At 52.5% G+C, this 15,484-nt stretch overlaps 1 protein-coding gene across 1 annotated transcript in view; it reads left to right on the forward strand.

Moving 5' to 3' along the window:
- Positions 1-15,484, forward strand: part of TTLL8 (tubulin tyrosine ligase like 8) — a 75,012-nt gene that overhangs the window by 3,021 nt on the left and 56,507 nt on the right. The window contains 6 exon segments of the mRNA XM_032645318.1: positions 5,176-5,267; positions 8,681-8,819; positions 9,468-9,541; positions 11,373-11,501; positions 12,374-12,488; positions 14,064-14,189. Coding sequence (XP_032501209.1) covers positions 5,176-5,267; positions 8,681-8,819; positions 9,468-9,541; positions 11,373-11,501; positions 12,374-12,488; positions 14,064-14,189 — 675 coding nt within the window.

Here is a 15,484-nt window from a genome sequence, read left to right on the forward strand (position 1 = left end):
GAACATGGGGGTGCGTGTACCTTTTCAAATTAGAGTTTTCGTCTTTTCTAGCTATACACCCAGGAGTGGGATTGCCAGATCATATGGTAACCCTATTTTTAGTTTTTTAAGTAACCTTCATTCTGTTCTCCATAGTGGCTACACCAAGTTACATTCCTACCAACAGTGTAGGAGGGTTCCCTTTCCCCACACCCTTTCCAGCATTTATTATTTGTAGACTTTTTGATGGTGGCCATTCTGACTGGTGTGAGGTGATACCTCATTGTAGTTTTGATTTGCATTTTTCTAGTAATTAGTGATATTGAGCATCTTTTCATGGGCCTATTGCCATTTGTATGTCTTCTTTGGAGAAATGTCTGTTTAGATTTTCTAAATCCCATTTTTTGATTGGGTCGTTTGTTTGGTTGATACTGAGCTGTTTATATATTTTGGAAATTAATCCCTTGTCAGTTGCATCATTTGCAAATTTGTTCTTCCAGTCCATAGGTTGTCTTTTCATTTTGTTTATAGTTTCCTTTGCTGTGCAAAAGCTTTTAAGTTTAATTAGGTACCATTTATTTATTTTTGCTTTTATTTTCATTACTTTAGGAGATGGATCAAAAAAATATCGCTGCAATTTATGTCAAAGAGTGTTCTCCCTATATTTTCCTCTAGGAGTTTTATCCAGTCTTACATTTAAGTCTTTAATCCATTTTGAGTTTATTTTTGTATACGGTATTAGAGAATGTTCTAATTTCATTCTTTTACCTGTAGCTGTCTAGTTTTCTGAGCACCACTTATTGAAGAGGCTGTCTTTTCTCCATTGTATATCCTTGCATCATAGATTAATTGACCATAAGTACATGGGTTTATTTCTGGGCTCTCTATCCATTGATCTATATTACTGTTTTTGTGCCAGTACCATACTGTTCTGATTACTGTAGCTTTGTAGTATAGTCTGAAGTCAGGGAGTGTGATGCTGCCAGCTCCCTTCTTCTTTCTCAAGATTGTTTTGGCTATTCAGGATCTTTTGTGTTTCCATACAAATTTAAAAATTATTTGTTCTAGTTTTGTGAAAAATGCCATTGGTAATTTGGTACGGATTGAATTGAATCTATACATTGCTTTGGCTAGTGCGGTCATTTTAATATATTGATTCTTCCAATCCAAGAACACGGTATATCTTTTCATCTGTTTGTGTCATCTTCAATTTCTTTCATCAGCATCTTATAGTTTTTGGACTACAGGTTTTTTTGCCTGCTTAGATAGGTTTATCCCTAGGTATTTTATTCTTTTCAATGCAATGATAAATGGGATTGTTTTCTTAATTTCTCTTTCTGATCTTTTGTTGTTAGTATATAGAAATGCAACAGATTTCTGTATATTAATTTTGTATCCTACAACTTTGTACTGAATTCACTGATGAGCTCTAGTAGTTTTCTGGTGGCATCTTTAGGATTTTCTACGTATAGTATCATGTTGTCTGCAAACAGTGACAGTTTTACTTCTTCCTTTCCAATTTGGTTCCTTTTCTTTCTTTCTCTTCTCTGATTGCTGTGGCTAGGACTTCCAAAATTATGTTGAATAAAAGTGGTGAGAGTGGGCATCCTTGTCTTGTTCCTGGTCTTAGAGGTAGTGCTTTTCACCACCGAGTATGATGTTAGCTGTGGGTTTGTCATATATGGACTTTATTATGTTAAGGTAGGTTCCCTCTAAGCCTGCTTTCTGGGGAGTTTTCATCATAAATGATGTTGAATTTTGTCAAAAGCCTTTCCTTCATCTATTGAGATGATCACGTGGTTTTTATTCTTCAGTCTGTGAATGTGGTGTATCATGTTGACTGATTTGTGGATATTGAAGAATCCTTGCATCCCTGGGATAAATCCCACTTGATCATGGTGTCATGGTGTATGATCCTTTTAATGTATTGTTGGATTCAGTTTTCTGGTATTTTGTTGAGGATATTTGCATCTATGTTCATCAGTGATATTGGCCTATAATTTTCTTTTTTTGTAGTATCTTTGTCTGGTTTTGGTATCAGGGTGATAGTGGCCTCATAGAATGAGTTTGTAAGTGTTTCTTCCTTTGCAGTTTTTTGGAATAGTTTCAGAAGGATAGGTGTTAACTCTTCTCTAAATGTTTGGTAGAATTTACCTGTGCAGCCATCTGATCCTGGACTTTTGCTGGTTGGGAGTTTTAAAATTACTAATTCAATTTCAATACTGGTAATTGGTCTGTTCGTATTTTCTGTTTCTTCCTGGTTCAGTCTTGGGAGAGTGTACCTTTCTAAGAATTTGTCCATTTCTTCTAGGTTGTCCACTGTATTGGCATAGAGTTGCTTGCAGTAGTCTCTTATGATCCTTTATATTTCTGTGGTGTGGGTTGTAACTTCTCCTTTTTCATTTCTGATTTTATTGATTTGGGCCCTCTTCCTTTTCTTCTTGATGAGTGTAGCTAAAGATTTATCAATTTTGTTTGCCTTTTCAAAGAACCAGCTTTTAGTTTCATTGATCTTTTCCATTGTTTTTTTTTTTAGTCTCTATTTCATTTATTTCTGCTCTGATCTTTATGATTTCTTTCCTTCTACTAACTTCGGGTTTCCTTTGTTCTTCTTTTTCTAGTTGCTTTAGGTGTAAGATTAGGTTGTTTTTTCTTCTTTTTCTAGTTGCTTTATGTGTGAGATTAGGTTGTTTATTTGAGATTTTTCCTGTGTCCTGAGGTAGGCTTGTATCGCTACACCTTCCGTCTTAGAACTGCTTTCGCTATTATGTCTGACAGAGTTTGGATTGTTGCGTTTCCATTTTTATTTGTCTCCAGATATGTTTTAATTTCCTCTTTGATTTCTTCAGTCACTCATTGGTTGTTTAGTAGCATATTGTTTACCCTCCACCTGTTAGTGGTTTTTGCAGTTTTTTTTCTTGTAGTTGATTTCTAGTCTCATAGTGTTGTGGTCAGTCTATTTAAAGGTTTATCAATTTGAAAAAAAATGTTTCAAAGATCCAACTTTTGGTTTTGCTAATTTTCTCTATAGTACATTTGTGGGTTTTCTTAAAAAAATTATTTATTTTTAATCTTGGCTGTGTTGGCTCTTCATTGCTGCACGCAGGCTTTCTCTAGTTGCGGAGAGCGGGGGCTACTCTTCATTGCGGTGCACGGGCTTCTCATTGCAGTGGCTTCTCTTGTTGTGGAGCATAAGCTCTAGGCGCAGGCTCAGTAGTTGTGGCACACGGGCTCAGTAGTTGTGGCGCACGGGCTTAGTTGCTCCACGGCATGTGGGATCTTCCTGGACCAGGGATCGAACCCGTGTCCCCTGCGTTAGCAGGCAGATTCTTAACCACTGTGCCACCAGGGAAGTCCCCCCAAAAACATTTTATTAATGTATCCTCTGGTAATATCTGGTATTGATAATTTGTTTGGGTTTGAATTTGCTGGTAGTTTTCTGGTGATTTCTTTGGGTTTGACTTTGAGGTGATCTTTCTAGTATCTGAGATGGATGCTTCACTGACTGTCCTTAGCCTTTATTATTTTCCACAATTTGCGTCTACAGCTAAAAATCGCTTTATAAACAGAACCTAGCTACAAGATTCGATACTTGGTATTTTAACTCTCATTTAGTTAAGAAACATGCATTACTTTTTATCCCGATCTCCTCTTTGACGCGGGTTATTCAGAAGCACATCTGTGAAATGTGTGTTAATCTCCTGTAGTTACTTTGTCTTCTGATTAAACTCCCTGACTTCACGGCTCTGTGATCAGGGGACATGATCTATGTGGCTACTGTCCCTTTGAAATTGGTTAAGAACATCTCCGTGGTCAATTTTAATAAATGTTCCCTGTGTCCTGGAATGGGCAGGATGGCGGCCACTGAGCGAGGTGTTCTGTGTGCGCGTGAGGTGAGGGTCGGACAGTCGCATTCAATCCTCATCCGCACTGACCTTTGTGGTTGTGTCAGTGACCGAGGGCAGTGCCTGTGACTATCTGCAGCTGAGGCTACTGTGTCCTCCTGGTGGTCCTGCCAGCCCTGCTCTGGTTCGTAACTGACTTTGCCCAGAACCCCCCACGTGTGGAAGCCCTCAGATGCATCTTGGTGTCTGCTTTGTCAGTTGAATGTATTGTATTTTTTTCCCCCGAGTCTAGGGTTTGCCTTCTCGTTTTCTTAGCCGAGGAGAACATTTCAATTTTGATAAAGTCTGATTTGCCCATTTTAGCTTCGATGGTCAGTGCTTTTGTGGAGCACCTCGGACTTGCTGCCTAGCCCGAGGCTCTGAGAGCCCCTCCCGGCTCCTGTGCGCGCTTCCACACTTGCGCCTGTGACCCACGTCCAGTTCCTGTGTGTCCCCAGGTAGGGCTAGGGCTCCCAACTCCGTGTGGACGGGCCACTGCTGCAGCCCCACCCCCGCTCAGGGCCTCGGTGCTCTCCCTTGCCTGCATCAGTTGGCTCCGAGGATGTGGGTCTCTGGGGTCCACGGGGTGGAGGGAGCTGCACGTGGAGCAGGTGGGTGGGTGGCCTGCCTGCCCACCTGGGATGCTCTTTGGACGTCCAGGGACCGTGGGTCCAGGAGGCGTCGGGAGGTCGGATGGTCTGCCGGGGTGTGTACGTTGCAGGAGCATCTGCCCCGTGGAATTCAAGCCACCATCTGGGATGAGATGGCTCAGGGTGGACGGGGAGGTGAAGCACAGATGTCTGCGGTCCAGGCCTGGGCCTGGCCACAGTCAGGGCGTGGGGAGAGAGAAGGGGTGGCAGTGAGGGGAGGAGAGCGGAGCTCAGGGGAGCAGGAACTGGCCGGCTGAGTGTCCAGTGCTGGCAGAGACCTGGACGCAGGGAGTGACCACGGGATTGGCCTGTGCATGTGTGACCTTGGTCCGAGCTTGTCTGTGGCGGAGCCAGCAGACGGGCTGTGGAGAGAGGAGAGACGAGAGGTGGAGGAGGCAGTGGGCAGGGTGCAGGGATGAGGGTTTTCATTGTAATGTTTATATGGATGCTGCTACGCTTGCTGTGTGCTGATGGGAGTCTGCTGGCCAGGGTCCAGAGAGGACCCCAGAGGGGCTGGTGGCCAGAAGGCTGGCCCAGGCAGAGGCTGAGGGCTGACCGAGTGCTGTGGGGGGCTGGACATGGGGATTAGGCTGGTGTCTCCTGAGTCCGAATGTCACTTGTTCGCTCTTCCCTTTGCCTTGATGTCTGTTTCTCTTTTGTAGAATTAAAACGAGGAATTTCCCAAGACTTGATTTCTTCCCCCAAATTAGACAAATACAAAATAGCAAGACAATTAACGGACAAGGCAATCAAGGTAAATGCTCTTTGGGGCTCGGGGGGAGGGGTACTTTTAAGAACAGAAATTTGTTTTGGAATTTGGAGAGTGAGTTCGCTGCCTCTGACGCCCCCCTGCCCATGTGAGGCGGCCCCCGCAGTCCTGGCCCCCGCGTGGAGGCTTCTGCCAGTTACTTTATGTTTCAGCTGTACTTTTGAAATAGGTAATGCTTTCAAAATTCAAAAAACGCAGACACATACACGGTAAAAATCTCTCCTGCAGCCATGCAGTCGTGTGACTGCAGCTGTGGACACACATCCCAGACAAAGGGACAGACTCCTAGTGACTCACAGACCCCCTCCCATCCACTCCCCCCGCCCCAGGCTCCCGGGTGACAGGGTGAGGACACTTGCATGTGAGAGGGGTTTGTGCCCAGGAGAGGAACTCTGGGGCTCGAGTGGGGCAGCTGGCATACCCACCCACTTCCTCAAGGGGGAGGCCTACCTTTCAGCTGAATGGGAGAATTTGGGGGAGATAAAGAAGGAAAAGCGTTCTTCAAATGGGGGCAGGTGGCTCCACGGCTACCACTTTGAGAACGTGATCCTCTGTCCTTATCACGCGTTTGCGTTGCTCAGGCCGGGACAGTGGGGAAGCACTGACAAATCCAACACACATTAACACGTGGAAATGTGCTCATTCCCTTAACTTTCTTCTGAAGCACAGCACACACACGCGAGTGTACAGATCATGAATGCACAGCTCAGGCTGTGATGGGCTGGATGTACCTGGAGAGAGAAGCACAGCACAGGTGACGTATGTAATCAGCATGAACCCCTGCAGACATGACAGCACCTCTGCCCCCTTGGAAGCTGCCTCCCGCCCTAGTTATTCCCAAATCCTGGCAACCACGGATGTGCCCTTTGTGCTTCCTACCACTGTCCTTTCTGGGGCTTCATATAAGTAGAATTTAATTTTCAGATTTTCTTCTGAGACCTTAAAACATATAAACATTCAGGGCTACAAACATCCCACTAAGTACTGCTTTAGCTGCATTTCAAAAGATTTCATTTTGTAGTGTTTTTGATGAGATTCAGTTCAATGTATTTTCTAATTCATATTATTGCTTTTCATTGATTGTGTGTTACTTAAAACTATGGTTCTTAATTTCTAAACTGGTGGCTACTTTTCTGGTTATTTTGTTATTGATTTCTAGTTTGATTGCCTGTGGTTGAGGATGTAATGGGTACAATGTTATTCTGTTGAAATGTGTTCAGACCTGCTTTATACCTAGCATTTTGTTAATTTATATAAAAGTTGATGTAGGGTGCTATATTCACAGCCATCAGGGTAGAGCTTGTTATTTGCGTTGTTGAAGTCTTCTAGCCTTATTGAAATTTTTTGTCTCTGTGTTCTCTAATTTACTGAGAGAAGCATGTTAAATATCCTATTGTAATTGGGGATTTGTCTACTTTGTGTTTCTGCCACTTTTTGCTCTATATAATTTATAGCCATCTTAATGGGTGCAAATGTATCTTTCTGGTGAATTGAATGTTTGCTTTAAATTATGGGATGATTTTCTTTACTTTAGTGATGTTTATTTGTCCCAAAGGCTATTCTGTCTCATATATAGATCCTTTAATTTTTTATCTATCTGTAGGGTTGTGCTTTTGATTTTCTCCTGTAAACAACATAGATTTAGATCTTAAAAAGATATAGTCTGGCACTCTTTACCTTTTAACTGGAGCATTTTGTGTATTTATCTATAATTAAACACTGGTATATTCCCATCGTGTTTCATTCATTTGGTTTGCACTGTCTGCTCAGTTTTCCTCTCCTTTCATGCTTCCTTGTGGACTGACTACTTTTTATTATTCCATTTTCCCTCTCTTATGTTAGAAATCTTGTACTCTTTTTTTTGTCCTTTTGTAGTTCCCTTATGTATTGTCCTGTGCTGACTTACTAAAGTTAATCAGATTTTCTGAAGTCATTCAGTTTGACTCCAGTTAAGGAGCGGATTGGACGCAGCTGGGAGGTCTTGCTGGAGCTGCAGGGCACTGACATTCCTGCTGTTGTCATACTCCCTGCCCGCCTCTCCTCACAGTGGCTCCTGTCGTGGTGCACGGCCCTGTCGAGGGTGAGGCCAGGCTTTGGACTGAGGTTCTGATTAGAAGGGGGCTTGGAGGTCTTTCATGTGGGCGCTGGGACTTGAGCTCTCAGCGTCTGGCCACAAGCCCACACGTTCTTGGCACGTGTTCCCAGTCTTCCCGCTGGGACCCGTGTTAGCCACCAATGCTGCTTTGACAAATCACCATGAATTTAGCCGCTTAAACACACCACGTATTATCCCCTGTGGGTCAGGGGTCCAGGCTGGGTCCTCTGCTCAGTGTCTGTCAAGGGTGAAATGAAGCATCAGCCAGATGGGGTCTCATCTGAAGGCTCAACAGGGGAAGGACCTGCTTCCAAGCTTCCTCAGCTTGTTGGCAGAGTTAATTTCCTTGTGGCACCTTCTTCAAAGCCAGCAGTGGAGAGAGACAGTCTCTGCTGTTTTCAATCTCTGACTTGAGAGGATCCTGGACCCTCTTTTAAGCAGCACACCTGATTAGGTCAGGCCCACCCAGGATAATCTGTCTTTGAAATTCAGAGTCTAATTAGGGACCCTAGTGAGTTTGAGCTGCCTCCCCCTGCTGCCCTGGCCTCCCCTCCTGCCCTCACAAGCTCATGTGGCCCTAAGCTCACTGCTGACCATACCCCTGTTCCCTGCCCCTGCCCTGCAGCTGCTGCCCTCTGACCCTGTCCAACGGTTGTGTTCAGGCTGTGTCCTCAGCAGCATGGGCCCTGGGGCTCCAGCATGACCATCACTCTCCTGCCCCCTGTCCCTCATCTGGGAAGGCAGAGGATGCAAGCTACCAACTCCCTGCCTGGCCCCTGGCAGCTGGCCTCATTCCCACAGTGATGGGCAGAGCCCCCAGCTCCCCTGGTGCTGGCCCTGGGCAGTTCGCACTGCCCCTCCAGCCATTGGTGGGCATTTGTTCCCCCCTCTCCTCTCAAACCTCGAGCAGCTCCCCCACCCCAGGCATGAGGGGCGGTCACCTTTGCAGAGAAAAGAAAGCCACAGAGCACAGGCCCTCGGGCCCTGTCCTGCGTCTCACCTTTCAGACCTGGAGCTGCCCTGAGCTGGGGTCTGAGCCTCAGGAAGCATCGAGGTCCTGGCTGTGCTGTGCCTCCTGGCCTCCACGTTTGGGGCAGCAGGCACACACACGGCGGAGTGGGCCTGCCCGGGGGCTGCCCGGCCCCAACCCGTCGGCCGTCCCAACGCTCCTGGGTGATTTTCTCAGAGCAGAACACAGGTGTCTTCCCGTTGGTGCAGCCTGTGTCATCCTGATAGTAGACTCCTCTTGCAGAGATAAAATTAACTCAATTCTTTAATTTCAAATACACTCTTGCAATTCAAGGAAAAGAAGATCTTCTCCATCTACGGACACTCCCCGGTGATCCGGGCCTCCCTGCGGAGGAAGGGCTGGGTGGAGAAGAGGTTCCACTTTCTGCCCAAGGTCGTCCCGAGTGTCAAAGACGAAGGGGAAGGAGCGCCAGGTAGAGTATCGGAGGTGTCTTGTGTTTCGGTGTGAGAGGTTTGTGTGTATGTCACGAGGACCCAGACGTGAGTCGGTTCTGCGGGTCCTGTGCTGTGGCCTCACCCTTGGGGACGGAGTCACCTCCCGGCCCCCACCCCAGGCGTCCGGGCACTGGCGAGCCCTTTCAAACCCTGGTACTGGTCACTTCTTGGTGTCCCACGGTCCATGCCCAGACCTCCTCCTGTGTCTGGATGGTGTTCATCGTCCTTTAGCGGCCTGGCCCTGACTGTCCCTCCTCTGGCCCCATGCTTGGCCCCTGGCACTGCCCGCTGCACCAGCCCCTGGTCACGGGTCCTCCCTGACCCCACCTGTGCCTGTCCCCTGCTCTGCACAAAGTCTTCATCCTCTTGGCCCCAGGGTCTGCGCTGGGCCCTGTCCCACACGGTGCTTGAGACCCAGCTCACGGCCCTGCCCACGTCCCGGGTCCCCGACCCTGGCACGGCCCCTGGCGGGGGTGCCATGCGGTGGACACCCGAGCCTGACTCGACCCTGCTCCTTTCGGAACCCACGGGGGCACCTGCTCCGCACTGGGCCCCGTCGTGGGCCCGGCTGTGGTCACGCCTTCCCGCCATGATGCACTGACATCTCCTGTGTGTTGTGTTTGCAGAAAACAAACGTGCTGAAGGCAAAGAAAGTCAAGAAGTGGCTTTGGGGAAAACAGACGACATCCACGATGTGATGGTAGGTCCCGTGGGCTCTGGAGGGGCCTCGGCTGATGTTTACCTGCCTTTGTGCTGCGTCCTGCGGGGGGAGATGTGGCAAAGCCATGGTCACGCCCGGCCTCGAGGACATGCGCGCGAGTGCATGCGTGTGCACGTGTGCGTCTGTGTGCCCCGTGTTTCTGAGCGTCCACGTGTGTGCCTCCACGTGTGGGCAGGCAAGCTGGGCCTGTCGTCTGTGGAAACCCTGTGGGACAGGATCAGAACAGCCCCCAGGCGGCGACGGTGGCGGTGGAGTCTGCTGGACGCAGCGCCTGCCTGTGGGGCGGGGCAGCTGCCACAGGGCCCAGCTCCCGGGCCTCGATGCTCCCTGGTGGTAGGTCAGCCATCAGGGATGGGCTCTGCAGAGCTGTGCTGCCCTGGGAGGGCTCTGCTGGCCGGTAACAGAGGGTCACTGCGACTCAAGGGGAGGGAAGAAAGTTAAAACAAGACCAAACAGCGTCCACCGTGAGCAAGCGTGACGCGTTGACCACGCTGAAGAGCTCCTGTCCCTCGTGTGACCCCGTGAACAGAACGAAAAGACGAGCCACTCAGGGAGGTACTTGCAGGGCTTACGAGTTAAAAGATCTGATACTCAGAACATGTGACACGCTCACAGGTCAGGAGCAGATGACGATCCAATAGAAACGGGCAAAGCCCCGACAGGCCGGGGAGCCCATCACTGCAAGTTCCCAGAGCAGATTCCTTTCTGTGAAAGTCGACCGTGAGGCTGGGGGGCCGTCCGCGGGTAGGGGGCGTGGGCAGTCGGCAGGGGTGGGTGCAGGGGGCCGGGCCTGTGCGGGAGCGTCACCTCTGGACCGAAGGCCGTTTCTCACCCCGGGCGCCCGGGGAGCCACCAAGCTGCTGTCTATGCTTCCGTGTACGACGGTTCATCACACAGTGGGACAAATGACACTTACACGGGAAGGTGGCAGCAGGAGCTGTACATGTCACTCTGAGAGCGGGAACGAGGACCAAGGGCTCGAGCCCAGCGTTCAGGGAGCTGGGTGGGTGCGTTTTGGAAGTGGCGTTGGCGGCCTGGGCCCCAGCAGCCCCCTCCCTGCGCCCCCCCAGCAGCAGTGCTGCTGTCGGGTGGGGGGAGCCAGTCCTGCCGGAACACAGGGGTCAAGGTGGATTGACCTGAGTCACGGGGGGCTTAGGTGGTCCTGATATGCTGTCTGTGGACAGTGACCACAAAGGGTGTCCGGGTCATCTCTAGGGGTAGGATTTTGGAGAATCTTTCCCTTTCCTAGTATCTCTTTGTATGGTTAGAAATTTTGACCAAAAACATGCCATTTTGGTAAACACAAAAGCGCAGACACCAAGGACACCCCAGTCACCCACCTGTTTCTCGTCCCGGGCGCCCGGGTGGCCACCAAGCCTGTCTAAACTTCCGTGTACGACGGTTCCTCACACACTGTGACGAATGACAGCTGCTCTCATGGGCCCCTGCGTTCTGAAGGTGCGGGGGCAGCGGAGAAGCCTGTGTCCCGGCGGCCAGGGAGGGGGACTCTCCCAGGTCCACACGTGGTGTGTCCCTGCGGCCGGCAGCTCAGACCTCAGTCGGGGCCCCTGCAGCCCAGACCCCGAAGCCCCCTACCCCTGTGCCATCGGAAGCCCTGTGTGGTAGCTGCTCCCACGTGAGCCCGCAGGAGACCCTCGAGGAACGTGCAAGGCCGCAGTCAGGATGGGAGAGTCACAGAAATCACACACTGCTTCTCACCTAAACCCCGGTTCCTTTAGTCTTGGCGTGTCCCATTGTCAGAGACGTGAGCCCTGGGTGCTAGGTGTGGACAAAGGCTTCTTCTTGCCAGTCCAGGTTGGTAAAAAATGAAACACCGCACTTCCTCTGGACAATCAAAAGGGACATCATTGACTATCACAGTCTGAGCTGCGACCAGATGCTGAATCACTACGGGAAGACGGCGTCCTTCACCACCAAGGTGAGTGGGAGGGCTGGGGGCGCAGGCGGGGCAGCACCCTGCCTCCTGAAATGCCAGTACCTCCGGAGCCGGGAGCGCCACACGGGGACTGGTTCCCTGGGGCCGCCTCTCCAGGACTGGAGCCTCCTGCTGGCCTGGCCCAGCAGCAGAGTCCAGAGCCGCTCCATGCTGCTGCCCTCAAACCGCCCCCCAGAGCCCCTGTGCCCCTCGCCCTGTGTCCCTGGGCGGCCCCAAGCGCACAGGCCAAGCCCAAGACAGGGCAGGTGACGGCTGCCACCGCAGCCCGACCCAGGCTCTGGGCCCTGGAGGGGCTCCGGATCCCAGGGGGGCCGGGCCACCCTCACCTGCGCTGTGACTTCCAACTGCAGGGGGGCATTGCCACACGGGCACTTCCTGCCCTCTCCCCCTTTCAGCCGCCAGCCCCTCCAGGCAGCCGTTCCCCATTTACCCTGAGGGCTGAGGTTAGGGGCGGGGCCAGCCCGGGAGGGACAGGCCTGTGTGTACCCCCTGGGAGCGATTGGGTAAAGGGGCTTCCCTGGCAACAAGGGCACCGTCCCCTAAACCCTCAAGGGTGACAGAGGGGCAGGGACGAAGTGCACGGCCGCCCCCGGGGCTCCCTGTAGGGCTCCGCCCCCCCCCCCCCCCCCCCACTCACCCTCGCCAGGCCTTGGGCCGCTGGTGTCCTTCCGGGCGTGGGCGATGCCTGCGGACGGCCCAGTGGGGCCGGGCGGCTGGGGAGGGGCGGCTCCAGGAGGTGCCCTCCCGGGAGCCCACTGGAGCCAGTGCTGCCCAGCCAGGCCCGTGGGCACTAAGAGTGGTCCAAGCTGGCCTGGCGCGTGGCCGGCGGGCCTGACGTGCCGCTGTCTCTGGAGATCGGGCTGTGCGTGAGCCTGCGGAGCCTGCCGTGGTACGTCCAGGCCAACCCCGACTGCTTCTTCCCACGCTGCTACGGCCTCTGCACCGAGAGCGAGAAGCGAGAGTTCCTGGGTGAGTGGCTGGTGGCCTGGCCGAGGCGCCTGGCATTGAGCGTTGGGCCCGGAAACCCGGCGGGGCCTCTTTCTGGCCCACCTTCCTGCAGGAGGGGCCCCAGGGCTGGGGGTGGGGGTGGGGTGATGGCGGGGGGCCCGGTCCCATCCCAGCACCTGGGACCTCAGCTCTGTTTCACGTGGTAGGAGCCAGTCTAGAAACTTCCATGGGCAGCGTCTGCAAGGCAGGAGGCCAAGTGTCAGCAGCTTGGTTCTGACGGGGCTTCTGGGAGAGACCGGCATGGGGATGGTGCTGGGCCCGGGTCTGGGTGCCTGGGGCACACGGGGACGACCGGCTCTGGGCTGGGGACAAAGGCTGGTCCCTGGTTCGATCTGCCTGGAGGCACAGGAGAGAGAAGGAGATGGTCAGGGCAGGCAGGGGAGGGGGTCGTTCGGGGGGGACCCGTGTTTCCTGAGCGCCCGTCTGGGGGGCTGTAGAGAGCGGCATCTGCCCAGCACCCCTGCCGGCCCTGTGCCCTGACCCCAGGCCGGGGCTCCCAGGAGCCAATGGCCGGCTGCAGGACAAGGCAGGGGCGGGGCGGGGGCAGAGGTGAGAAGCGCAGTGGGGGCAGGGCCGTGAGCAGGGGCCTCGCAAGATGGGGTGCCGGGTGGAGACCCAGAGGAGAGGGGGGCTGAGGGCGGCTGGCTGGGGAGCTCCAGACCAGCCCTGCAGCAGGCAGTGTGCCCGCACGTCCTCGGGCAGGGGGCTGGTGATCTCAGGAGCATGTGTTCTGATGGACGGAGGGGGGTGGGTGAGGGGCCGCGTGGGGGGCTCAGGTTCTGGGTGTTTCCAGGGCAGCAGTAGCTGCCAGGCCGGTGGATGCCCGGAAGGGTGGCCTCAGCTGAGGTGGGGAAGGAGCAGGTTTGGGAGAGAAGTTGCTGGAATATCCAGCTACTTGGGGTGGGGAGCAGCCTCGCCTCCCAGGCCCCTCATGGAGGCGAGCTTCCCCTGGCCGCTGCCCCTGGCATGTGACAGGCGCTCAGAGGCAGCCTGGCTCCAAGCCTGGGTCTGGGGGACCCTGAGCTGCCTCTGCGCTGGTGGATACAGCAGGGCCCCCAGCCACCCACAGTTAGAGCGGTGGGAGACAACATGTCCAGAAAGGTCCGGAGGGGCTCGTGTGATGGGGAGGTTCCCGGTGCTGTCAGCAGGGGGCTCTTCTAGAAGGATCCCTCTGTGCAGGGCTGAGGACACAGGGGCAGGGAGAGGTGGTGACGGTGCCCACAGACCGTGGCCCTGGGGGTGCAGGAGAGGGGCAGGAAACGGGGTGCGTGGATTCTGCCTCTGGGCCTGTAGGCAGGGTGGATGCACAGCTGGGGTGGAGGTCCTGGGGTGGATGAGACTCCCCTCCGCAGAGGAGGGAGGATGAGTGTGGAGGTGGAGGGTGTGGGCAGTGGGGGAGCGCCCGGCCCCCCGAGGGCTCTGAGGCAGGAGTGAGGCCCCCTCACGCAGTGGGATGCCCGGGCAGGGAATGGCTGGCGCTGGCTGAGTTCCCGTCCCCAGCGCAGGCACGGGGGCGAGGCCTTGGTGTCCTTTCAGATGACTTCCGGCGCACGGTGGCCTCCAGCATCCTCAAGTGGGTGGTCAGCCACCAGAACTGCAGCAGGAGCTCACCCAAGGGCTGGAGGGAAGAGGCCGGTGACAGGGACTCCAGCAACAAGCAAGGTGCGTGCCGCCTTGGTGTGGCCAAGGCCATGGCACCCCGGGAGGACGGTGACGGGACGGGCCGTGGAGCTGTGCATCCAGGGTGGGGCTGCAGCTCTGCCCCGACCCCAGTCTCTTCCAGCAGAATGCCATGGGAGTGGCGCTCCTGGGTCATGTCGGGAGTCGTGGGCCACCGTGGGTTTCGGCCTACAAGACCCAAATAAGTCCTTTTTGTTGTTATTCACTTTCACAGAACAGTTTTAGGTCCACAGCGAAGTTGAGCAGGAGGTACAGGTGTCACGTGTACCCTCTGCCCTTTCCTCCCCTGTGTCAACATCCTCCTCCAGATGGTCCATTTGTTATAAGTGATGAACCTACATTGACACGTCATCATCACCCAGACCCCACAGTTTACATCAGGGTTCCCTCTTGGTTTGGACAAATGTATAATGACATGTATCCACTGATGTAGTATCTTTCAGAGTAGTTTCACTGCCCTAAAAATCCTCTGTGGTCAGCCTGTTCATTCCTCCTTCCCCCCAACATCTTATCTTTTTGTTGTCGCCACAGCTTTGCCTTTTCCAAAATGTCATGCAGTTGGAATCATACAGTGTATATGACTCAGACAGGCTTCTTTCACTTACTAATGTGCATTCAAGGTCCCTCCTTAAATCCCTCCTTAAGTCATGCCTTGATAGCTCATTTCTCTTTAGCACCGACTAACATTCCACTGTCTGGATGGAACAGAGTTTGTTCATCCTGTCACCTGTTGAAGGACATCTTGGGTGCTTTCGAGTCTTGGCAGTATGATTAAAGCTGCATACGGGCTCTTGTGCAGCTGTAAGTTTTCAACTCACTTGGTAAATACCAAGGATCACGACTGCTGGATAAGATGGCAAGAGTACGTTTAGTTTGGTAAGAAACTGCCTAACTTGTTCCAAAGTGGTTGCTGCCCCGTTTTGTGCTCGCGCCAGCAATGATGAGCGTTCCTGTTGCTCCACATCCTGGTGAGCATTTGGTGATGTCAGAGCTCTGGACCTCGGCTGTTCTAACAGGTGTGTAGTGGTGTCTCATTGTAGTTTTAATTTGCGTTCCCCTGACAATATATGATGTTAAACATCTTTTAATATACTTATTTGCCATCTGTATATATTCTTTGGTGAGGAGTCTGCTCAGCTTCCCTCCAGTTTTAAATCGGGGTGTTTGTTGTATTGTTGAGTTTTAAGGGTTCTTTGCATATTTTGGGTACCAGTACTTTAGTGTATGTGTCTTTTGCAAATATTTTCTCCAACTTTACAGCTTGTTTTCTAATTCTG

Source organism: Phocoena sinus, chromosome 10 (assembly GCF_008692025.1).
Source record: "Phocoena sinus isolate mPhoSin1 chromosome 10, mPhoSin1.pri, whole genome shotgun sequence".
Classification (NCBI taxonomy): domain Eukaryota; kingdom Metazoa; phylum Chordata; class Mammalia; order Artiodactyla; family Phocoenidae; genus Phocoena; species Phocoena sinus.